The 24,926-nt window shown below is 42.2% G+C and overlaps 1 protein-coding gene across 1 annotated transcript; it reads left to right on the plus strand.

The window, feature by feature from the left end:
• Positions 1-697: 697 nt before the first annotated feature.
• On the plus strand, positions 698-24,436 carry ppil2 (peptidylprolyl isomerase (cyclophilin)-like 2). The gene is made up of 20 exons (XM_079269636.1): positions 698-834; positions 1,032-1,081; positions 1,965-2,010; positions 2,225-2,287; positions 2,636-2,687; positions 3,492-3,543; positions 3,907-3,998; positions 4,313-4,402; positions 4,494-4,569; positions 4,702-4,862; positions 7,464-7,539; positions 8,269-8,375; positions 11,597-11,686; positions 13,012-13,045; positions 16,900-17,017; positions 17,985-18,041; positions 20,389-20,461; positions 22,272-22,334; positions 22,654-22,796; positions 24,189-24,436. The coding sequence occupies exons 1-20, from the start codon at positions 803-805 to the stop codon at positions 24,304-24,306; spliced, it is 1,593 nt and encodes a 530-aa protein (XP_079125762.1). The 5' UTR covers positions 698-802; the 3' UTR covers positions 24,307-24,436.
• The last annotated feature ends 490 nt before the right edge of the window (positions 24,437-24,926 follow it).

Consider the following 24,926-nt stretch of genomic DNA (forward strand, 5'->3'; position numbering starts at 1 on the left):
GATAGGAAATTGATGAATGTATTTATTTAAATTGTGTTTTTAGTGGAAAACATGGAATTAAAAAAAAGCAAAGGCAGGGAGACGCAAGGAATCTGTTGCATGTTCCTGCAGGAGCATAGGGACTCGTTTCAGCTTTACAAGGTTGTAAGACATTTTGGGTTTCCTAATAAAAAGAAACAGGCCCAACGAGGGAAAATGTATTTGTTTGTTCTCCGTTCTTCCGACAGGGGGCAGTAGAGTGCTGCGGTTATAAGTGGTATGCCGTAAATGACGGTGATGTAAGTTCCCTCTGTATTATTGGAAAACATAATGGAATGTGTGGATTTTGTGATGAAGAGGAAACTGTGGACCATGTTTTAGTGTCATGTCAGAGGTACGAGGCAGAGAGAGAAATATTAAAAAGTGGTCGAGAGATGGGAGAGGGGAATATAACTGATATATTAAAGACAAGCTTTGGTGAAGAGTGTCGGAAGCCGTTTATGGAGTCAACAAAACTAGTGAATATAATTTGAGAATTATATTTATTTTGTTTTGTTTTATTTTATTTTGTTTTATTTTGTGTTTGTTTCGTTTTCGTATTAGATAATTACTTTCCTTAGTCCACACTCCAGATTAGTGGGTGGCGGTAATGCACCTAAAAGTTGTTTGCCAACCGCCATTAAAAACAAAAGACGAAGAAGACGGTGACGTAAAAGAACGTAAACAGGAAGTTACAGCAAGGCGAGCAGGCTGTGTGTTGTCGACGTGAAAGTCAGTCGTTTTTAACCTTAATAAACTCCCAGATCTACACAAAACAGTCAAAATGGGCAAACGACAGCACCAGAAAGATAAAATGTAAGTATCAAAGTTGTCATGGATGATACAGCGCACCACGTACGTGTTGTTGTTAGCTTGGCGAGCTAACTGTGTTTGCTAACGAGCTAGCTAGCTAATTTACAGGAGCTTATTTCTGGCATTAGTTTAGGTTTACCTTTATTTAAGGTCACTCTTTTGTCTTTCCTCTTATTTACGTGTTTTTTTCCGCCTAACAGGTACATCACATGTTCAGAGTACACAAACTATTATGGAGGGAAGCGATCAGGTGAGTTGTATTTAAAATATCTCCAATTTAAATTTAACCTGGTTAAAACAAGAGGCAACAGTCATAACGTTAGTTATGAAGATATCGTACTACACTTGTTGTCGTCTTTATATTGTATACTTGTACCTAGTGCTGAAAGAAGTACTCAAACCTTTTACTTGAGTAGAAGTTTGTTATACTACAGTACTTGCAAGTAAAAGTCCTGCATTCAAAATCTTACTTAAGTAAAAGCACAAAAGTATTGGCAGCAAAATATACTTAAAGTATTAAAAGTAAAAGTAGTCATTATCCAGACTGGTTCTTTTCAGAATTAAGTATATCACTAGATTATAATTATTGATGCATTCATGTGTTCATCACTTTAATGTTGCAGCTGGTAAACCTGGGGCCATTTTTTGTTATTTATAGCTTAAACTATAATAATAAAGCATAACTTATTGGTTTATTTGTATGCTATAGGGCTGCAGTGAAAGATTATTTTCAATATTTGTTAATCTGCCGGTATTTTCCTCTATTGATTAATAATTGGTGAGTCTATGAAACGTTTAAAAATGACCATCACAACTTCACAGAGCCAAACGTAAAACAATATTTAGTTTACAAAGATAAACTAAATATTTAAGAGAAAAGCAGGAAATCATCTCATATTTAAAAATATCCAGAGATTCTCAAGAAAGAAAAAAAAAAAAAAAAAAAAAAGCAAAGATTTAATGTGAGACTCCATGTTGGGAACCACTGTAGCTACTACACTCTATACTACTACACTGAGTTTAATAGAAGCTAGTAAAGCTATTTTAATACCCACCATTTCCCCCACTGTTGTCTGGAATGTATGGAATTGAATGCTTTGTTTTTTTGTTTTGATTTATGTTTTGCGTTTCAGAAATCCCACAGGCAGACTTCAGACGGCTTCCGTTTGACCACTGCAGGTAAGAAGAGTCTTGTTAACCATCAGCAGAGATACAAGTCTATTACACCAATAACTAAAATCTAGCCATGCTGTTCCACCAGTAGTGGAGGAGACTTTACAACAATATATTAGAATAGATGGGGAAATGTATGCAATACAATCTATGAAAACCTGTCTGGACGTGTCGTTTTGCTGAGCAGTTTGACTTCAGTGTTTTCTCTGAAACATTTCAGCTTGTCCCTGCAGCCGTTTGAGTATCCTGTCTGTACTGATGAGGGAGTTGTCTTTGACCTGCTGTAAGTAGATGATTAAAATATAACATTAAATGACAATAGGCGTGTCCAACTGTGTGCTGGTTCTACAGGGTTGTCATGTTTGTTGCTTGATATGTCTGTCAGCTCAACACTAGTTCAGGTTAAGATATCCGTCAGTAACTGTTGATACATGGAGCTCTTAGTAATCCCTCTTTACGCTACGTGTCTTTCATTGTTGGTGTCACACTGAGGGCAATATGAAAGTGAATTGTTAAAGGCCAAATATGAGATGAAGGATGTTTGTTGTTGAGAACACATCGAAGCTGAAATGCAATTGCTTCTATTTCGACGGTTAAATAAAGATCGCCTCCTTTGTACCGTGTGTTTCAGGAGCATCATGCCGTGGATCAAGAGGTATGGCACTAACCCCATCTCTGGAGAGGTGAGCAAACAACACGCGCCATGAGGCCGCTTCTTACTGCTTGAAATATTAATGTCCAAACAGTGTTTACGATAAATGTAGTCGGTAGAAGCAACAAGCTTCTCAGTGCATGCTGTATTGACCCAGAGATCTGCTTGTGGAGCCGCGCCAGAAGTGCCTACATGTACCAGGATGCATTGCACGCGAGCTTGTGTTGCCCGGATGGTCGCCACTGGTCATATCGTCTTGAACGGCTAATGCAGCCGCAGCGTCTTTCAGCTGCGTTTCTTCGGCCGTGTACTCGATTAAAGAAGGCTGAATATCTGAGTCGGTCGAAACACTATAAAATACGTCCTGTAATCATGTTTTGAGATGACATTTTTGCTGTTGAAAACATAGCAGAACAAGGCAGTGCTGTTAAAAAAATTGAATTTATAACTGGTTTAGAAAGGTCTGTTTTTTGAGCGACGCACAGACCCCTGACTAGAAATCTAAGCTGAAACAGCCTGTAGTTCTTCCTGCATCCAACAGATTTTGCAGCTGCTGACTCAGCTTTCTGGCTCAATATAGGACGCACGGAGGAATTTATTGCTTCCGTCGACTACGTTCACTATCAACACTGATTGAACATCCGCATAAAGGGTGGTTCCCTTTAATTGTTTACTTTAGAGGCCACACACTTTACTATTTACCACAAGTGTGAGTTATGTAGTATCCATGATTGAACAGCTGAATATAAAATATTGTTGTTTTCCATTCCGTTTCTGTGAATTCTTTTTTGATGACATTATTTTTATGACACTAAACTTTTCTTCTTTCTCACAGAAACTGGAAGCAAAGTCCCTCATCAGACTTAACTTCGCCAAGAACAGCGATGGTAAATACAGATGCAAGTGTTCAATTCACTCTTAACCTTAAAGGACTCACGTAGAAACTACCGGTAGTGAGTCATTACGGCTTCGGTTCCCTGATTCTAATCATCCGAATCAGACTGTAAGTAGTTTAAAATAAAAAGCTCAAAGCTGCTTTTTTTCTTACTGCCCTCTGTGTGTGAGACTTAAAGAGTGTTGAAGGGTCATTTTTTAGGGGGATAAGAGTAAATGAAAGCGAGTGTATGAGGAGGATGTGGGAGAGGTGATATAACTTAACATGAAGTATTTCATGACTTCGGCATGAGAAGTTTTCAGACTGTTTGTCGGCCGCTCCGCTCGCTCCTCACTCTCTTTTCATTTTCTTCCAGGAAAGTATCACTGTCCCGTCCTGTACAACGTCTTCACAAATAACTCTCACTTCGTGGCCATCAAGGTCACCGGCAACGTGTTCTCTAATGAGGTTGGTGAGCTCGCACACTCTCCCACACACACACACACCTGCTCACCTTTGTTGTTTTGGACGTGTGTTTGGCTAACGGCTAATAGAACTACAGTACACACACACAAGACAGCTTTGTGATTTTTATTTTATTTTTTAGCAAGATTGTGTGGAGTGTCCTCTCGATGACTTCAAGCTGATTGTCTAGATTCATGAAGTGTGTTTTGCGATGCTGTGAACCCCGTTAGTGTCTCGACGGGGAGTCGGCAAAGTGGTGGATCGTATTCATTCAATCACACGATACACAATTCCTAAATGTTTCCATTTCCACTCAGGCTGTTGAGCAACTCAACATCAAGACCAAAAGCTTCAAAGACCTGCTGACCGACGAACCCTTCACCAGGAAGGACATTATCGTGCTTCAGGTGGGTTGTTGCTTTGCAAAAGTTGAAAGCACATTATTTAAGGGAATATAACCGTTTAATTGTTTTTTGGGGGGTTGTTTTGTCTTTACAGGACCCCACAAACCTGGATAAATTCAATGTTGCCAACTTCTTCCACGTGATAAACAACCTGAAGGTGTTGGATCCAGGTGGGTTATGTGTTATGAACTATTTGTAATGAAGGAATTCTGCATTTCTGTTAAACGTCTTCATGGAATATGAAAGTTTCCTGATTAAACCGTTTTCCTTCCTCTTGCTCTGGTTTCCCCGGCGCGGTTCAGATGAGGAAAAGGCCAAGCTGCACCCGTCGTACCACCTGAAGACCACCAACATGGAGACCAGGGAGACCTTAGCTGAGCTGTACAAGGACTACAAGGGGGACCCGCTCCTGGCTTCCACTATGAAGGAGAAGGCTGCCAAGAAGACGGACAAACTGAACGCTGTGAGTAAAAACACCACGATGCTGAAGTTATGTAAAAAAAGTTACAAGAAATGAACAATTCTTTGATTAAAATAAGGCAGCAACAAACCGAGAAGTCTGCTTTGAGCCGAGGTTTGAGTTTCAGATGACCTGCAGTGTGTTCCAGATATATGGAGCATAGAAACTGGTTTAGTTTGGACTCTGGGGGCAGAAAGCAGACCTGAACCGGACCCCCTGAGAGTTAAAAGCACTTGTACTGTGCGTTACAATATCCATACTACCGTAATATTTAGTGTGGTTCAATACATGGTATTTAAAATGCAGTGTGACATAAATACCAGGATGTTGTACTACATCTTGCATCATGCTTTGTATGCTAAACTGACTCTTAATCCTTTTGACTTTTTAATTTTTTAAAGGAACGATTAAATTCTTCAGTTGTGCTGCTGCAGCATTTCACGAGGGCGTTAATTTGGTGAAGACGTGTCATCTTCACTTTGTACACAGGAGGGAGCCAAACACTCAGTAATACACGGTAAAACATCGGCAGTCTGACAAACAACTGCATCCAGAAACAGAACAAAGAAGCCTCACTGTGTTCAGAGGGAGATGAAGAACGAGCCACATCTCACTCTACAGGAGCTGAAGTGAACACTTTCAGTAAAAGACTCGGGCAGGAAGAACATGTCGAGGTCTGACTCATAGATAAAAACAAAGGCCTCTTTTGAGTATGTAGCAGGTTTATATTCTTTATTTTAAAATACCTTCTAGATAGGAACTGTAATCTTCTTACATGTCTGCTCTCCGTGGTTATTAATCAGGTTTAACTGCAGGGAAACAAACAGATGTGCAACAATAAAGAGGGTCATCCGCGGTCATGCGACCGCCGTGTCTTTAAAGCCGGAGAGGATGAAGTGTGACTCCTATTAAACGGCATCAGCGACTCCTGTCGGCTCTCCTTTGATGCTGCGCCCCGTCTGGGTTTTTCTTTCTTTGTGTTTTTGTTTGTTTTTTTTAACGCCAGAGCTTCTCCTCGGTCGCTCTCCGTCTGGAGTTCACAGTCGAGGTGATGCTCTGGCAGCATCCGAGGGAATGTAGGTCAGACGGAGCGCACAAGGTAACCGTCTGTGCTTTCATGCGCCTTCACGAGATCTAGAGCAGAAGAATGCTAAACCAGGACCGTAGAGTAGACTCACAAGCTTTTAAAATCCATTTTCACGTCTCCGCTTTCATTTCCCTCCAGTAACTCCTCCAATCTCACCGCGTTGTTTTCTGGTATTTTTGGTTTGCTTTATATTACTGTTCAGCTCTTCTACTATAGATTTAAACCCAAAGAACCTTTTTAAAGCATCTAAATATGAGATGGTATAAATCTACATACGCTGCATTTGCTGTCGCTACAGGTCTCGGTTACACCCAAATAAGCATTTTTCCGTCATCGCAGGAGGATTTCCCGAGGTTGTAACGTCACTGCAGGTCTTATGTGTCGGGTACCGCCAGGAAAATAACAACCAGTGTGGCATTCTGGAGTTTTCCGTCCAAATAAGCCACCACTGAAAACAGTGGTTAAAAGATGGGCGATTGATGCTCCACTTAGAGTAAATGTGGGGACTGGCCAGGGATGTTTCTGCCCTGTTGAAGTGCCTTTGAGCAGAGGACCTGATCTCCAGGGATACATGTACAAATAAGGCCTGCAAGTAGTGTTCATTTTCAGAATTCATTCATCTATTCATGTGTCTGTTAATCCGTAACATTTCATGAAATAGCGAATCTTAACGATCACATTTTTCCAGAGAAACTCAAAGATAATCAGTTTGTGATAAAACACGAAGAAAAGCAGCAAATTCTCACTCATGAGAAGTTGGAATCAGTCAGTTTTGGGCTTTTTTTGTTCGACCTAAACTATTAAATTACACTTTTTTTATTTTTTATCTTTAACTAATCTACTAAACTCCACTCACCCATATCCAGACACATTATTATGCTTAAGAGAGCATTAAATAATCCAGCGTGGAAGCTTATTCTCATCCCTCACAGTGTACGATATGTTGGTCACATGATGGGAACTGATCAAACTCCTCCCACTGAAGAAGACCATGAGATGCTTTTGAAAGCTCCTGAAAGGGGCTTCAAAAAATAAGTGGGCCTTCAGTTGGGTTTTACGTCTTCTTTTTGGTCTAGCAACATTAAATACAACTCTCTCTCTCTCTCTACCTGCATCTGAAAGAAATGAGCTCGCCAGTTTTGTGGAAATGCAGATTGTTCTTTTGTGTGGCTACAGACTCGCTCCGCCGCCCCACACTCGTACTTTGAGTGTGATTCATTTGCCGAAAAAAAGAGACAAAACGCACATTAAACAAAGTCAATGCTGAAGTTATATTGAAGTCATCTTGAATTATTTTGGCTGCTATAATCGTGTATTTAAGACCTGATATCGTGACGGCTCGAATCGACTTCTACTGACGATGAGATTGCTGCCGTTCAGAACCGATTACATTTGAGAAAAATAAATCGAATCTCTCCACAATCGATCTGACGTCATGAAAGTAAAACGGGAGAAGAAGTGTTTCAAAAGTAGTAACTGACATAAAAGCTGTTATTTTTCGCTCTCTTTTTCCTCAGGCCCACTACTCTACGGGCAGAGTTTCCGCCTCCTTCACATCGACAGCCATGACTCCTGCAACAACACAAGAAGCAGGCAAGTGAACATCTCGCCCTCCATCAAAATAAAAACAGCCACATTCCCAGCAGACGGAAACTTTCACAGCTTCTTTCTTTAGCTGCTTTAATCGTTATCGGTCGGGGGGGAATAGACCGGCTACAGCAAAGTGATCACACACGCAGCCGACTGTAGCCTCAAACTGGGAGCTGCTCAGTTCGACTAGCCTCTGAGATCTCTTATGAGATCTGCTCTTATGAGATCTGCTCTTATGAGATCTGCTCTTATGAGATCTGCTCTTATGCAACTGTGTAGTGGGTTTAGTAAAGTTCACCAGAGGGCGGCCATGTTTGGATTTCGTGACCCAGTTCAGGTTCCAGAAACAGGGCGACATGCCGTGTATTTTTATGGACGTGTGCCTCGTCTAAGAATACAGAGCAGTGTTGTCTTTATACTGTTTATATATGTATATATACTGTATGTATGTAATGGGGGTTGTTGTGTGAATGCAGGAAAGGCTGAACAGTAAATAAAAACAAAGCTAAGATGCATAATGGAGAATAAAACGTGCATAAATCTAAACAACAACCAGCTCTGCTGAAGATTTTAAAGGTCAGAGATCTTCCAGCGGAGACTCGTAAACAATCAGTAAAGTCTTACAGTTGTTCTTCATGATAACACCCTCTCTCTCTCTCATATAATCCCTAATGTTTTCATCTCTAAAGATGAATTAAAAAGGCTGAATTAGTTTTGTTTTTTGTGTCATAGATGCCATCGCGGACGACACGGTGCGTTACCGCTATGTGAAGAAGAAGGGCTACGTCCGTCTGCACACAAACAAGGGAGACCTGAACCTGGAGCTGCACTGTGATAAGGTAATAACATGCATATACACACACACACACACACTCACACAACAAATGTAAAATCACAGACCAGACAATTGGAAGAAATAATGTGTTTTGTAGTATCGGGGGGGGGGGAATGCCTCCAGAGCCTTATTTTCTGCGTCTCCCCAAAGAGATTACAAAGTAGACACTTATTCCCAAATTGCCCCGACAGGCTGTTCCTGCATGTATGAATGCCCGATGCGCAGGTGGCACCTTGCATGGTAGCTCCTGTCATCAGTGGGTGAATGGTGACATGTAGTGTTAAAGAGCTTTGAGTGGTCTGAAGTCTAGAAACTTTTGGTTTTCTTCAAATTAGTGTGTTGTCACGACCTAAAGATGGAACAATAGGCTGTCAACGGCAGTACTTTAACATGTCAAAATAGCAAATATAAAATCACAGTTAAATCACGGCTGCTGTGGGTTGTCTTGTGCTGTTGAGCGACCAAACTCTTGCTGCTTTGGGGACACTGTCAGCTATGCAGGTAGGGGTCCGTGGTGATGATGGTCTGTCCATGCGTCGCCCCAACTCGAGGAGAGAGAGCGAACTGAATCACAAACCTTCCACGGTGCTGACCGAGCCCTCGGGTTCGTTTGTTTTTTCAAATGTTCACATGATTCAAAGATAAACGGGTAAAAAGGGACTCTGCAGTTCATTTAAAATCATACGTCGGGTCTATTTATAGTGTTTGAAGGATGTTGAGAAGATACAAATTAGTATTTCTTCAAGCCGTTAGAAGCTGATATCATTTACTGACACATATATAAGTAGATGTTTGAGTTTAGCAAAGCTGGCCACTAAAATATACGGTTTTATAAATGACGCCTGGTGTTTCAGACTTAATGCTGATTTCATTTAAAGGTGTACGTTTCTAGAATAATGTTGTTTTGGCCCGAGCAGGCGGTTAAATCGTGTTTTAGGGCGACGCACTCAAAACAGTGAAATCAGCCTCTTGCAGAGTCTCCCCTCAGGTTGCCAAGTTTACTTCTTGGCAAAAATGTGTGCCTCCTTTTTTTTTTTTTTTTTTTTAAGTCCAGGTGTGAGTTCCAGGAATGCTTTTCTGCCCCGGTAACCCAGCGCTTCTTCATGCAACTTGGGTTTTCATTGGCTTCTGCGCTGTCGAATCAGGATAATGAGGGGGAAAGTTGCAGCAGTTAGACAACCTGCCCTCCTCCTCCTCCTCCTCCTCCTCCTCCTCCTCCTCCTCCTCCTCCTCCCCCCCCCCCCCCCCCCCCTCCTCCCCCAGTGGTTTCCTCACAAGATTGCAGCTCTATTCGTGGCCTGCTGTTTATGAATTGATGAGTGCCGCTTCACTGTCACACACATCCAGAGCCCACCGTCCCGTAGAGTGACCGTTTGCTCGTCCAGTTTTGGGTGTTTTTCGGTCGGCGTGTGAGGAGATGTTGGAGATCTGATGACGCGGCGGGTATCTGTGTACCTTACTCACGGAGGACCTGAGTGGGCTAGAATACGATGACTGTGTCTAAATTTACATTTTTAGTCAATTCTAAATCTAACCAAAGATATTCCAATTATTTTCTGAGTGTGAGGTTAAAATTTGTCTGTATTTACATACGATTAAACATTTAAATTGACCTGCAGGGAGAGGGAAAAAGACCAAAAGAGCTACCATATAATATAAAAACAAATTCAGACTGTTAAGATATATATATGTTATAACACAGGATAGTTATTACCATGCACAGTGTTCTTTAGATGGTCTCATGTTAAATTTGGGTGAAAAGGAACTACACAGTCTGTTAGGACGTTCGTTAAATGCACACAATCCTGCCAGAGAAGTACATTTCGAATATCGCTTTTGAGTTGATTGCCTGGGAAATACAGGAGCCAAGTTTTGCACCAGCAAACATCCCTGATTGCTGACAATTTTAGGCACCTGGCCATCTTTGCTGAATACGATTGCATTTTAAACCGTCTCACACAGAAACCGAAAAAGCATGCAGACGTGCTACATTCACCACCGCTGCAGCAGATAGAGATCTCTGACGGGAAAGGTTCTGCTCAAAAATCCAAAAGGATTCAGAGGAAAGTAGCACACGAAGCTTGTATATTTTGACATGCATGCATTTTATTCACACATGTACACGTAATGTGACGTGCCGTGAGATCTGTCTAAAACGTCTCAAACTGTTAAAGTTGATCCATTTCTTCCGTCTAGTGGTTTAAAACAATAAGCCTCTTTGTACCACAGTGCTTTGAAGATCTGGGATTTATAACAGAAAAAAAGAGGCAGAGCGTTTGAACCCCAACCGCAAAATTGAGACGTGGCGTGAATTAAGACCAGTAGAGCTCGAAGGAAGCCGTCACACGGCAGCGACAGGCCGGAGACTAAAAATAGGCTTCTTACGAAGGCATCTGGTGATTCTAGGAAACCATCAGCCATTGTTGCAGACGGGGAAAAAGTTAGTTTCTCACGCAGACACACAGAAGTGTTCCTTGTGGTTATTGACGCTAATAACAGTAGACCTGGCTGGCGTCAATGGAGAAGCCCCGCCTCCCGCTTTGGGGACAACTACCGGCTGGTTTCACACGGTGCCAGCCAGTCAAAATGAGCTTCTGTCAGTGTGTGCTTCTGTAATGATTTACAAGATGCCTCAAAGTTTTATTTCTTTTTTTTATGACCCAGGATGTACCTTCAACTGGAAGCTGGGAAAAAAACAGCCTGCTAATCCTGGCTTCTAGCCTTTTTGGGAAGAGGTCTTAAAGAGACAGGCGCTAAAACGGAGCGTTTCAGACGGCGGTTTAATACAACTATATTCAGACAGACGGTGTGAGGAAAATAATGTGTTTTTTGAACATTAAACCCTGTAAACCTGTCCGAGTAGAAACTCACAATACAAGTATGAACCATGAGTGAGCCCGATATGTCTCCTTTAAAGCAGTCGGATAAACCAACCATGTTAAATATATCAATACACCTCAACTTCTCTGCGTCCTGTTGGCTTGTTATGACTATATTTAATGCATCACTGGAGATAAAATGTATTTCCTTCGTTGAATAAGCACTGAACAAAGAGTTGTTTGGCTTTTTTGGGGGTTACAAAGACTGTTCTCAATGCTACTTAGCTAACTTCATACCTCAGCACTGATTTCAGCGAGCGTATAGAGCAGCAGATATTATTATTTCGTTTTATTCTTATCGTTGGTGCTTTTTCCTGACCATTCTCTGCATGTTCTTTTCCTCCAGGTTCCCAAAGCGGGAGAGAACTTCACCCGTCTGTGTAAAAAAGGCTACTACGATGGGACAGTCTTCCACAGGTCCATCAGGAATTTCATGGTAAGGATTTTGACCAGATAAATAAAATACGATAAATAAAAAACTCTTATCCAGACTAAAGCTACCAGTTTAACTAAAATCACTTTGGCACAATTTGACCAAAACAAAGTACAGTCTTTGGCTTTGATTGTTGGTCTGGACGGATTAGAATGATACGTTTTGAACTTCGATTTAGATGTTATAACCGGTCCTCTGCCGATAGATAAGATTTAAGATTGATAATTGGCCAGACAACAAGGTGGGCGCTCACTGCTTCACAAAATAATAATATATCTTAGTGTTTGCCGCTTCAGAGATGGAGACAAAAGCATGTTTTTCTTCAGACTGAATCTTATTAACCCAGACTGAGAATTAGAAATACGAGTCTCTGATCAGCCGCTCGTCTTTGTTTTTCCAGAGCAGCCTCTTCTATAATTAAAGTGGCTCTGAGTGGACATCTGGTCTCAAGGGGACCCTTACCTTGCTTTTTTTTAATGTATTCTGTCCCGTGGTTTTCAGACACACAGTGGCAAGCTGTGAATTGTTTATCCATACTTACTCTGCCACTTGTGCCTTCGACTTCTCCTCCGAAGCCGAGGAGGACAGGAGGGTGGCCTTGGAGAGAATCATTTCACAACAAAAACACTTTATCGCGGTTTGGTAATGGGAGCCGTATCCCTGGCTTGTGCAGGGAGTACAGAACACCCTCAGTGGTCTCGTTTACTTATGTCGGTCATATACAGGCGTCGGTATTAAATTGAGACTTTCATAACCAGTTCAAAAGTCCTTGAAATGACTTAAACGAGTCACCACTGCAGAGTTTATGATATGAATGTATTTTTTAGTAGTTCTTCTTCTTTTTGCTTCATCCATTTGTTGTTGCCGCTGCTGCTCTGTCACGCTGCCGTGCTGCAGCATGTAGTCGGCCAAACAATTTCAACCCATGAAGTGAAAGAAAACGAAATACTTTTTTCTTTTTCTTTTTTTTGCTCTTTGTGTCGTCAAACCTCTGCTCGGCAGCGGCGGCGGTCAAAACCCCCTTTTTAAACAAGAAGTCCAGAGAGCAGCGCTCCACCACATAAACAGTAATAGGGAAAGTTGAGCCTCAGTCACTGACAACAGGCCTCTATTGTTCACCGTTACCAGTGCTTCCAAGGACTATGCTTCCAAGTTGGATACGTGACGTCAGGGAATACTGTACGGTTTAGAAGAGTCTCACATGCCGGCTTGAAACATTGTCCTATTATAAGTAATGGGAGCAACTCTTCTTTTCTTCTTCTTCTTTGTTTTTTATGTGCAGCAGCAGCTTACGTCAACCGAACCTAACAGAGTCTTTTTGTTTCCAGATTCAAGGAGGGGACCCCACTGGCACCGGCACAGGTACAACTAACACTGCACTGAAAGCACGTTTTGAATTGCATAACACTGTCTCTGTTGAATTCTTAATAGTTCCTTTTTGGAAGCTTTGCGTAAATGCCGCTTGCGACCCAAGATGCAAGTCAGAGAGTGTTGCTAAATATAGTCTGTGAAGGCACATGGGAGCACACACACACACACACACAGAGATGATGTCGATGGAATAAGGCGGAGTGTGTGGTACGGAATAAGGGTGTGGTGAACGACCAATCGACCAGCATTCGGTGTAGTTTTCCCGGTTGTAAGAGGCAGCTCACTGGAATTGACTGCGAGGGCCTCATGCGGTTGATTTCCTGCCTCCGTGTCGTCCGAGCTGCTCTGAGAGTTCGCAGCACAGAGCGAGCCTTGTGCTCTGTGGGCGTCTCTGAACGCTGCGTCCACCGTGAAGGATTTATGAAGGTGCAGAATTTCAGGCCTGTGGGCAAAGATTCTCCTGGTCACCTGGACTGAACAACACGTGGACACAGCTCATGAACAGGCCTTTAACTGGCTTGAGTCCTGTAACATGCTGTAGTCGTGTAGTTACTCGCATGTTGTTTTGTGTATTAATAAGAACAATGGGGCTCACCAATGTTTTCCTATTTGGGATTTGTTTTTTGGGGTAAAAACAGGACCATAAACACTCCAGAGCACATTTAACGTCTTCACAGGACAAACTTTATTACTGCTTTCAACCTCGACAAAGGCAGCGCAGACTACAGCCACTTCTTCCGTTCTTACCTTTCACAATAAAAGCCCTGGACATATACGTAACATCAACAACATATCATTGATTATATTTATTCATCATTTTGAATATTTTACAAAGCATTATGGTCTTCTCAAATTAAATTTAACGCATCTTTTTTTGTGTTATTTTACTATTAAGCAGCGTAAAATCAGTTCCTCTAAAGAGGTTTGAATTGATTTTCACAGACAAAAAGTGAGAAGTGTTTAAACGCATTAAAGGTGCCATGTGGAGGTTTTCTTGTAGAAATACCTCCACTTCAGAACTATTGACGTTTCTTTACGTTCGTAGTCTGGTGCTCCACCTCCTTTACACTTTCATTTGGGCATTCTTGACTTAATTATCTCCACCATAATCTACTTTTCTTTTCTACACGTGTGTGAGTGCACACGGCCCTGCAGTCGGAGGCCCTTTTATGAGGATCGGCAGGGCGATTATCTGCTAATAGGATCAAGTGCTTTCACTTTAGTTGGGCGATGGGATTCATCGTTCTCAAAACAGGAATACGAAGGAGTCGGCGGTTCAAGAACACGTCGTGAATCTGACGAAGACTTCTCAGCAACTTTCTCATGAACAAATTCAAGAAAATGATATTTGTGAATTATAGCAGCTGCCGTGACGCTTTGGACTCATTTAGTTGTTTTCATTCTGTGTGTTTGAAATGTCATTTTCTTCACTTGAGCAGACCAAAGCAGGGGTGACAAATATCATCTTTTCTTTGACATTCTGCTCTTTGAAGAGGTAATTTGTCTGCTCACATCTAGTGATGAATACAAGATGCAGGAATACTGGAGACGGGAAAAAAAGAGCATTTTATTCGCAGGCAATCAATGATTCGAGTGTTTTTTAGCGGGGAATAAGAGATGCCAAAATAAGACATTGAATCATGGTGTGATGCCCTCTTGACGCTTGAATTTCTGAAATTCATGCAACAAGAAAATGGCCCGCACAGAGTTGAGTGGATCCCGCTCACACATCCGGCAGACTGCTCACTGTAGCGTTGACGCTTCCCTCGAAGTTCAGCGGAGCCTCATTTGATCCACAACGCTTCGGAGAGAAGACACGTTTTAAACATCGACTTGTCAACGAAATCCCAGAGACGCGTTCAAAATATGAAACGAGAAGCTGACGTGAAATGCACAAAGACTGCGTTGATTAGCGGAGATGCTTTGCAGACGTCGGTCAGTGGAGGATATTTTTATATTCTTTCCTGTCCCAAGTTTGAGGTTGTACCGTTAAATGTATCGGAGTGAATGCATCTTGATTTATTGGTCAACTCTTTGGTGAGAATGAATTCCCCTTCGTCATCCTCCTCTCTCGCTATGCCTTCATTTACGATCCGGCCGCTCTCTACAAATGCCAGCGAGTTGATGAATTATGCAGAAATGTCACCGCGGGAACGTTGACGGCTGCACAAAGCCTCTGAAGGGTTGATCGGTTGCTAGTATGCCTTCGTAAACACACAGCACATACTGTACTTTTATATGCGTGTGTGCGCGCACACACACACACACACACACACACACACTGTTCCACGCAGCGCACACCAGCTGGCAGGACGGTGAACCACACCTCGGGGCGACACATCCTCTCTCCCCCTGTTGGGAGCCAATAAGCTCCTGCAGTGCGTATTCCTGTCCGCTCATCATGGTGATTCTTAATGATGGAGTCGCTCTGAATTAATGATTCACAGCTGAGGGCTCTCTGCACGGCTCCGTGTTCAAGGACAAACGGGTCTTGAGAAAAGAGTCTTAGTTCTGTTTCTCTATTTTGATTTAGTAGTGCCGGTGGATCCAGAAACGTGTCGTTTTTAGACTAACTTAATGGGTTTAATCGTCTGTTACAGTATAAAGATGTAATGACGGGCATTGGAGCAGAAAATTAAAGGCTACATGAACTCAATCTTATCGGTTTTACTCCCCAAAGTGTACTTTTATTTATTTATTTTTGTACATGCGTTCAGTCCCAGAAGCATTTTAAATGACGGATTAACACTGTGAACTGTCGGCCAACTTCTGCTAAAAATCACTTCCTCCAAAGGTGTTTGAATGCTGCGTTTTTGAATTCATTTGTTTGCATCGGCTAGCAAGGTCTGTCCCGTGTTTAGCTTCGTCTCATCGGCGTGTTGGGGCCCGAGTCCACACGGCAGCTTTCTCTGCCAGAAAAGAGGAAATGTTTTCATCAAAAAAGCTCCGATTGCTTTTTGTAAATATCACCACACCGTTGTACGATAGACGAGCATCGCATTTGCCCCTTTTGCTCTTTATTATCTATATGGGCTACTATCTATTCGTTTGACATTGTTTTGTCACCAAATCAATCAGAGGATACCTGACTGTAACGTTACAGCAAGGAGGACAACCCGTCGGAGACGAGGCGTACGCCGATTTTTAAAAAAGCACAATACTCACCAGCTGTAAAAACAAGCTCCTCCTCTATTTTCTACAGTGACATCACCGGCGCTTTTCTTAAGAAGTTCATAGATTTTCCTCTTGAAGCGTTGGCTGCAGCGCTTTTTCGTCTTGCGCGCTCTCTTCAGCGGGAACGATTGAATGAAGACGCCATGTGGACACAAGTTCTTAATCGTTGATCAGTGGAATAACGAGAAACACTCCCTCCATTTGATAGACGTGGACGATCTTATTTATCGTTGCAGTCAATGTATCGTCTTTGAATCAGAACCGTTTATTGCCGAGTACGTTGCACATACAAGGAATCTGACTTGGTGCATAACAAACAATGAACACAGTGCAATAATAAAGACATCATTTAAAAATAGAAACCGATTGAAATTTACCATAAAATATGGTACACAAACAAACGGATGACTGTACTTTAAAACAAGTATATGTCGCAGTCAGTGGGGGTCCCGGGCTTTGCCAATGATCTTGGTCCTCACGAACAGTTTGGTTGTAGAAACTCATCTCGTCCTCAACTGCGAAAATTACACCATACTCTGTTTTTTGATTGGAGGGAAGTCGAGTGCTTTCCAGCAAAGATGTTTCTCATATTTTAAAATGGTTTGTTGTGCCTCTGTCTCTCCTTTGTGTCTGTCTTTCCTTCCTCCTTCACCCACTTCCTCTCTTCCCAGGAGGGGAGTCCTTCTGGGGAAAGCCTTTCAAGGATGAGTTTAAGCCCAACCTGTCTCACACCGGCCGCGGGGTCCTCAGCATGGCAAACTCCGGTCCAAACACCAACAAGTCCCAGTTGTAAGAAATGTTTTCTGTTAAAAAAGCCTGAACTTTGAACTATCGTTCTGCTCTCGACAGTCAGTCAGCAGAGAATTATATCTAGTTTTTTACTCTCTTTATTCCTTTTGATTTCTTTGCTGAGGCCCCACAGGCGAATAAGACGAGAACAAATGCAACACTTGTCTGTATGAAATGTAATATACTGGATGCAAAAACATTTTTATGTATATTGCATTTACTTATTCAGTAGTCAACATAGTCATTTCTAATTCCAAATTTCATAAGGAAAGTGTTGCAATGAAATTATTTTTTTTTTCTCACCGTTTCCTTGAAACAATGTCTACGATAAAACTGAAACAAATTTTTTAAATTTTCTTTTAAAGCTAATTTTGTCCTTTTTATACACTTTAGTTTAACTCCTATTTAAAGTTACTGTGAGGAACTTTGAACTGGTTTTATACTGATGCCTCTATATGAGTAAACAAGACCTTTGGCGAGATGATTGTCTATTTCTATAGAGTTATTCTAAGTACTCGTCCTTGGTGGAACCAGGCTGTCAAACCTCGGTGCAGTAAAATTAAAGTTTTTCTTTTAAAGGGACTCTGGTGCTCAGAAACACTACCGCTTTTGTCCACAGGGGCCGCCAAAACCAACGCAAAATGAAAGTTCCTCGTAGCTTCAGCATTTATGTGAAACTGTTTAATTATTGACGTAGTTGTCAACAAAACAGCTTCTTATAAATGTTTACTGAAGGACCTTGTGTTAGAAGAACCTGTAAATGTCTTGTTTATACTTGTCTTTGACGGTTATTCTGCGTATTTAGTCAAACTAAAGTGTTTGTGTAAAGTGTACTGTGACGGCAAAGCTCCCTTTTAGGGATCTTGTTTCTTCACAATACTTTTTGCATAATCATTTATTGAACCGTAAGTTGTTTTTTTAACTGTTCTATACGAATGTAAATGTCTTTGTTTCTGTTTTCTCTCAGCTTCATCACGTTCCGGTCGTGCATCTACCTCGACAGGAAGCACACAGTGTTCGGAAGGTAAACCTTCTTTTTAAGTATGTTAACCTCTTTCCACTCCACTGTGGCTTAGCGACAGTGTTTTGTGTAATTTAGTGGTTGAGGCAGATGGTTTGGAAAGGTGACAATCTTGACAGACACTTGCCTCATGCTCAGTGCCATTTACACAAACCGTTGGGTCACCGCCACATGCTCTTTTGTAGTTGTTGTTTCCTCTTCTTCGTCTTCTCCTCACTCTGTCTCTCTCTCTCTCTGTCTGTGTCTCGCCCTCTCATATTGTTCTTTCATACACATTTGGTTCTGTTGGAGCTCCAGACAGAGTAAACAGTTTTGTGACTTCCAGTCGGCCTCCAGGACGAAAGCTGTGAAGCATTTAGTGGACGCTGAATCTCAACTGAAGACCCTGTCTGTCTGCCTGTCTGTCTCTCTCTCTCTGTTTATCTCTGTCTGTCTGCCTGTCTGTCTCTCTCTCTGTTTATCTCTGTCTCTGTCTGTCTCTGTCTGTCTGTCTCTCTCTGTCTGTCTGTCTCTCGCTCTCTCTCTGTCTGTCTGTCTCTCTCTGTCTGTCTGTCTCTCTCTCTGTTTATCTCTGTCTCTGTCTGTCTGTCTCTCTCTCTCTGTTTATCTCTGTCTCTGTCTCTCTCTCTCTCTGTTTATCTCTGTCTGTCTCTCTGTCCATCTGTCTCTCTCTGTCTGTCTGTCTCTCGCTCTCTCTCTGTCTGTCTGTCTCTCTCTCTGTTTATCTCTGTCTCTGTCTGTCTGTCTCTCTCTCTCTGTTTATCTCTGTCTGTCTCTCTGTCCATCTGTCTCTCTCTGTCTGTCTGTCTCTCGCTCTCTCTCTGTCTGTGTCGCTGTCTGTCTCTCTCTCTCTGTCTGTCTCTCTCTCTCTCTCTCGCTGTCTGTCTGTCTGTCTCTCTGTCTGTCTCTTAGCTGAGCATGATCTTTAATGGTTGTCTTTTCTGGCCGTTGTCTAAAAGTGTTCAGCCGTCTTTCCACTGACTCTTCACATGGTCACTTAAAGAGCTCCGGCTTTAACCTCCTCGTGCAGCTTTTCATTCTTTGCAGACGGTAGTCTCTGCACATTTAATGAGACCGTCGGTGTCCGTCCACTGAACCTGATCTATTCAGAACGGTTGTGGACTCTTTTGCAGAGGAAAGGTTTTTCTGAAATGCAAAGTTTTGCCATTTCTTTCTGTCTCAGTGACTCATGGGGACGAAAACAAATGGGCTGCAATGTGATGCTTTGTGTGAAGCGTACATGAAATGATGTCAGGCTGCCCTCCTGATGGAGTGAGTCCATGTTGTGATCATTTAAAACCTGCAGCTATATGGAAGAGTACAAAATCCAATATTGGTTCGTGCCGAAATTACTGCAAGTGATTATTTCCCTCCAAATGTTCAGTGTGACTGTTTGACTTTCTCTAAGTGGATGTCTATAAAATAGATAATTAGTGATTTGAATCCGTATTGCAGACTCCTATTGTCCAGTTCAACACAAGCTGTTCGTGGTAATAAGTTAAAAGTGGAATAACTGAGATCACAGTGTTGTTATATGTTGCTTCCTTTTCAGCCTGACTGACTGATGTACCACAAGAACGACAAGATTTTACTTTTTCTTCAGCGTTTTTCCTCATCTTTCATTTCAAAAAGCTGAAAACACAGTCAAAATACACCGCAGTGTGCCTGATAATCACGTAACGATTGAGTTCCTCCTCAGCGTGGGTTGGTTGGGAGGCCTCCTCCTCCTGCTCTGTATGAACATGTGGAAGCAGAGCCCATGTGGCCCGGAGAAGAACCCCCTGTAGAGCGAGAAGAGACGCAAACTGTAACAGCCCCCCAGGAGCAGCTGTGTAAAGAGCCGGCAGTTAAAAGAGCAACTTCTCTAAAGTGCTCCTCAGCAGGGGGGTCGCTAACAGATCTGACCTCTTGGCCCTCGCCGTTTCACAGCCTCGACGTCTCCAGCGGTTGTTCCCTCTGCTGTGTTTTCACCATGAGGCCAGTGTGCCGATAACAAAGACGGTAAACATTTGTTTTTTGCAGCAACTCGCGTGCACTGTTGTCTGAGGAATACATTGAGGTCTGCACAATGCCTGCTGGAGGATGTGCTTATTATATGAGCGTTACAGGTTGAGCTGGTCGTACACAGGCTTGTGTCGTACTTGGATCTTTTATAAAATGTCACTCAAACAGGAGGAAATGGTGCGTTTGTGGGACTGTTTTCAGCGGTGGTGCTCTTGTGAGTATTTCTTGGAGGAAATCGAAGTGATTTGGAACCTGTGTGTGGAGCTCAGGTCTCTCTTGCTCTTACACATAAGAACACAAAACCTACTCCATGACTAGTCCTTCATACAGCTCTTTTGTTTTGCAGGATTGTGGGTGGATTTGAGGCCCTCACGGCCATGGAGAACGTGGAGAGTGATCCCAAATCAGACAAACCAAAGGTAGGAAGTAGTCCTGTTTAAATTCCAGATGTTACTCACAAATATCTCTTCACATGTTTTTTAATGAGTCACATGATCTGATTTTACTATCTTGAAATGTAGCGTTTAACCCGTGTTCAGAGTAGATTACAGACTGTAGGTCCAGTTTAAGTTCACGAGAGATCTCTAAACTCGCTCGTTAAAAGCAGAAGCAGCCGTTCTGACTTTTACATGCGTCATCCCGTCTAGTGTTGTGTCGTTTTTCTAAATTTCAAATAAGCTCTTAAAAGATGTATAAAATGCAATTAAAGTACTTTTCAGAAGAACTCCAAGTAAATATCTGTCAAAGTGCCCATAATGAAAGTCCACTTTCCCTAATTGTGTTTTCGTATTAAATATGTCTTCCAAAGCTTTGACCAGAGACGTCTTATGAATGGACATTTCCTAAAGTACCTGCCAGTGATTGGCATCTTTGCTCCCACACAGTCGCAGCACTTTGAATCATCTCCTTTTATGAAGTGTGCTTTCTGCTTTTGGGTAATAAAAATAAAGAAAAAGCAATTAGACACTTCCATCCAGATTCGCGCCATGTGTTTTAGAGCCCCTCATTGCTCCCTCTCTCTTCCCCTCCTGTTTTTGACGTATTCTGTGGAATGAGATCATTTTGTCGTCATGAAGCCCTCACACAGTCGGGATACAACACCTCTGGTGAACTCTGAGGAATGTGCTCCGAGCGCTTCTCTCAGCTCGGGTTCATCCTCATCTGACCGGTCATTTTTTAAACACCTTGCTCAAAATAGTGACGCCATTGTAGATATTTATAAATGTCTTTCAGCGTTTGGAATGTCTCTTAATTGTCCTTAATCTGTTATTGAGTAAAATGTTATTTCTTTGGATATCCAGTTTTTAAATCTAGTGTCCAGGTGATTAGGCTTGAACTCTCCGTCGTGGGCACACCGTCTAACTATTTTTATGTTTTCTGGTCGTTCTGTTTTCCTTGCTAACAGAGTTTTGCGCGCCGTTTATAAATTCTCCCAAATCGTTAATGCCCAACGCTGCCTGAATTAGAGGCTCTTTTAACCCGACACGGTGATCTTGGTTGAACAGATGCACCGAATGTGAGCGGAGTAAAAGTCATCTTTCAAATGTGGTAGAGCCGCACCTCCTTTCTCTGTTGGGAGTTTATAAAGGTTTGAACCAAAAGACCTGGGACAGTTCGAATAGATGGGTTTGAATAGATTTGCAGAGGACCAACAACCAGGATCCTGTTGACAGGTTAGATGTTGTTTAGCCTGTAAGATAGTCTATTGAGCTTCCTTTTAGCGAGATGCTCTGAGAGACTTTGTCTTCCCTCTGGTTAACAGTGTATATGTGTTGGGCTTTTATTGTGAAAGGTAAGAGCAGAAGGAGTGGCTGTGGTCTGCGCTGCCTTTGTCGAGGTTGAAAGCAGTATTTCTATTTCTTTGGGAGAAATAAAGTTTGCCGTCTTGGTTCGGACTCCGGAGCCTCGGTGTTGTTGTACACTATAGTGCACATGTTGAATCACACCGTTCCTGACAACGTGATTGGTTGACGCCTTTATTCAGTCAGAAAAATCCACTTGTTCTTGAAAAAGTGTAATATTCACATTCTGTGTGAATGTACTTGAGACGAAAGCCTTTAACGCTGCGTTTTATCCCAAAAATGACGATTCAGCCTGTAAGCTAGATTTATTTTTTTGTTTTATTTGATAGATGTTCCAGAGACGCATATCTTTATTACAGATCATTTAATGGTAACCAGCATGAGGGGAAATGATGGATTGAATTTGAGTGGTTTGTCTGTTTTTCAGTCTGAGATCAAGATCATAACTGCGACTGTGTTCGTGGACCCGTACGAAGAAGCTGACGCTCAGGTTGGTATCGCTCTGTGTTTGCATACATGTACAATACATGACTTTAAGACACAACCATTTCTTCCACACAGAAAAGCTTCGTGATTATTATTTACATATAATGACTGTGTGTTCATGCATCCTTCTGCACAGCGAAGGCCGAACATCCAAGTACAGTAATAATACAAATGGAAATAAATATCCTCCAGTTGATTTTCAATCACCTGGAGCTTGTTGTCCCACCTGCATTTTGATCCACTCGGTCATTGCCGAGTGTCAGTGGCCCTCTGATCTGGCCTGCAGTTTATTTTGGGGGATTTATTTGATTTGTGTTTTCCAGATTGCAGCGGAGCGAGAAACGGAGCTTCAGAAGCAGCAGGAGGAGAAGCAGCAGACCAGCATCGCCCAGCAGAAAGCCAAGGAGAAGCAGGCGCCAAAGACCTTCAAAGCCGGTGTGGGGAAATACATCAACCCTGCCACGAAGTAAGGACACACACACACACACACACACATATGCATACATACATGCTGATTTACCAGACTACACTCTGCTTCTGCTGCAGTGGTCACGCTGTGACGTGTGTTAAATGCAAAAGCACAAAACAGAAGAACATTTATTCCACTTTCCAGGCAGATTTTGGATGAAAAAGGTAACCTGGCCTCCACGTGAGCGTCTTGAGGAACAGGATCGTAATGAATGGACGATAAAACATGATTATATGGCGACACAGAACGAGAAGAAGCATAATGTGCAACGTTTCCAATTATGTAGGAGATTACCCATCTCCCCCAGAGGGATAATTCAGCTTTATTATCTCCACCGTTTCCACTGAGTTCAGGTATATTGTGTTGTTTTTACCTGTTATTACAACACATTTCATTTTAGTTTTGTTTTTTTAAAGTTTTGTAACAATTGTTTTGGGCGTTGTTGGCATAATATTCAAGTTTGCTGTTATCTGAAATATGATGAAGAGAATGAAACATGAAAACCTTCTCTTTGCCCCATTAAACCCCTCAAAGGGATTAATTAATTAATTAATATGTAGAGTCGCTTCAGAGAAGATAAATAAAGACGTTACATCGAAGGCACTTTGCACAAACCTGATTTAGAATTTGTGAACAGGCTGAAAACGAAAGAGTTCAGCAGTCTGGAGGCTTTTTGTTGACACATGAGCTTCAGCTTTTCAGAATTGTGCATAATTACATTTGTTTATGTGTTTTTAATTCAGTAAAACTCCCGGTAATGTCGCCACAGACACCCAGTTTGTAATACTGTAAATATATAAATATTGCAATACTTTCATCAGGTAATTCAATCTCATTGTGTTGCCTCCTCCAGCAACAGACAGTGTCTCAACAGTAATTCATTTGAATGAAAATCTTCGACATAAGATGGTCCGTATGTATCCCGACTCGTTGCGCAGCACGAAGTAGGCGGAGTGCAAATATTCAATAAGAGATGATCAATGAGGTGACAAACCAAACGTCCACAGTAGCAGCAATATAAACGGGTTAGCGGTAAGGACCGTAGACGGCGGTGAGAAGTGTCATTTAGCTTGTTTGTATTTGCAGGATGGTTGTGATCAATAGAGACGTACTGGAGGGAATGACAAACATAATAACCAGCAGCGTAATCAATAATGATTCATGCGTTTGTATCTGAAGGTGCAGCCTGTTTTGAAATAGTGTCTGTCTCTGACGAATTACTCAGAAAGGCCCGTAGTCTGTGTTATACAACATCATTTACAAAGAGAGAAGAGATTCATGTGAGGTAACCGGTAAGTCTCAGATCAGAGAAACCCGTCACCTACAAGAAGAGCACGTGTGTGGGAGAAAAGCTGCTCATTGTGACGTTGTGTTCCTCTCCCTTTATAGAAAACGTTCGGCCGTTGAAGACGAAAGCGGGCCGTCCACCAGCGGAGCGGCGCCGTCCACCAGCGGAGCCAAGAAGTCCAAAGCCAAGAGCAGCTTCGGGGACTTCAGCTCCTGGTAGCGCCGACGCATTCCGCGTTCACCCGTCAGCGTGTTCACTGGTCGGGTTGAGCGTGAGCAAGATTAATGTCATTCATACACGTGTATCGTCTCTCTGTAGTGTTGTGAAACGATTAAAGTTACTTTTTACAGAAAAGAAAAATGGCGTCATATTCTCATTTTACACATTCAAAGACACGGTTTGTTTGTTGTATCGAGAGCTGAAGATATCGGCACTTATTAAGCAGAGACTCCGTGTGATTAATCTCGTCTGATCAATATTTGGGGGCTAAAACCATCGGATCGATATCTCTTTGTCCTGGCCGGTCTCATCAGTATTTGTGGTCGTAATTAACTCCCGACACCAGACCGGGTTCATTTTCTGCTGAAGAATTGACGACACGCAGACGTTTCTGCTTTGGCTCGACCCCCGGCTGGTTTTAATGGATTTGCTGGACGCGTTTCCATAATCGTTCATCACGGAGCTGCAGAAAGAGTTATTGTTATTGTATTAAAGTCAAGTGCACCCGGAGCTCGGTCACTTTGTTAAATCCTCTCTGGGAGTCCGATTATTTTAAGACAAAAACTGTTTTTTTTTTACTTCAAACTATTGTGCTTCCACAAATCCCTTTTGTCTGAATT

This window comes from Melanostigma gelatinosum (assembly GCF_949748355.1).
Source record: "Melanostigma gelatinosum genome assembly, chromosome: 6".
Taxonomy (NCBI): domain Eukaryota; kingdom Metazoa; phylum Chordata; class Actinopteri; order Perciformes; family Zoarcidae; genus Melanostigma; species Melanostigma gelatinosum.

Bases quoted from the DNA above. Each gene is read 5' to 3' on its own strand.
- ppil2 (XM_079269636.1), top strand. From the start codon at position 803: ATGGGCAAACGACAGCACCAGAAAGATAAAAT. The intron at 4,863-7,463 runs GTGAGTAAAAAC...CTTTTTCCTCAG, and splicing joins AGACGGACAAACTGAACGCT to GCCCACTACTCTACGGGCAG. The intron at 7,540-8,268 runs GCAAGTGAACAT...TTTGTGTCATAG, and splicing joins TGCAACAACACAAGAAGCAG to ATGCCATCGCGGACGACACG.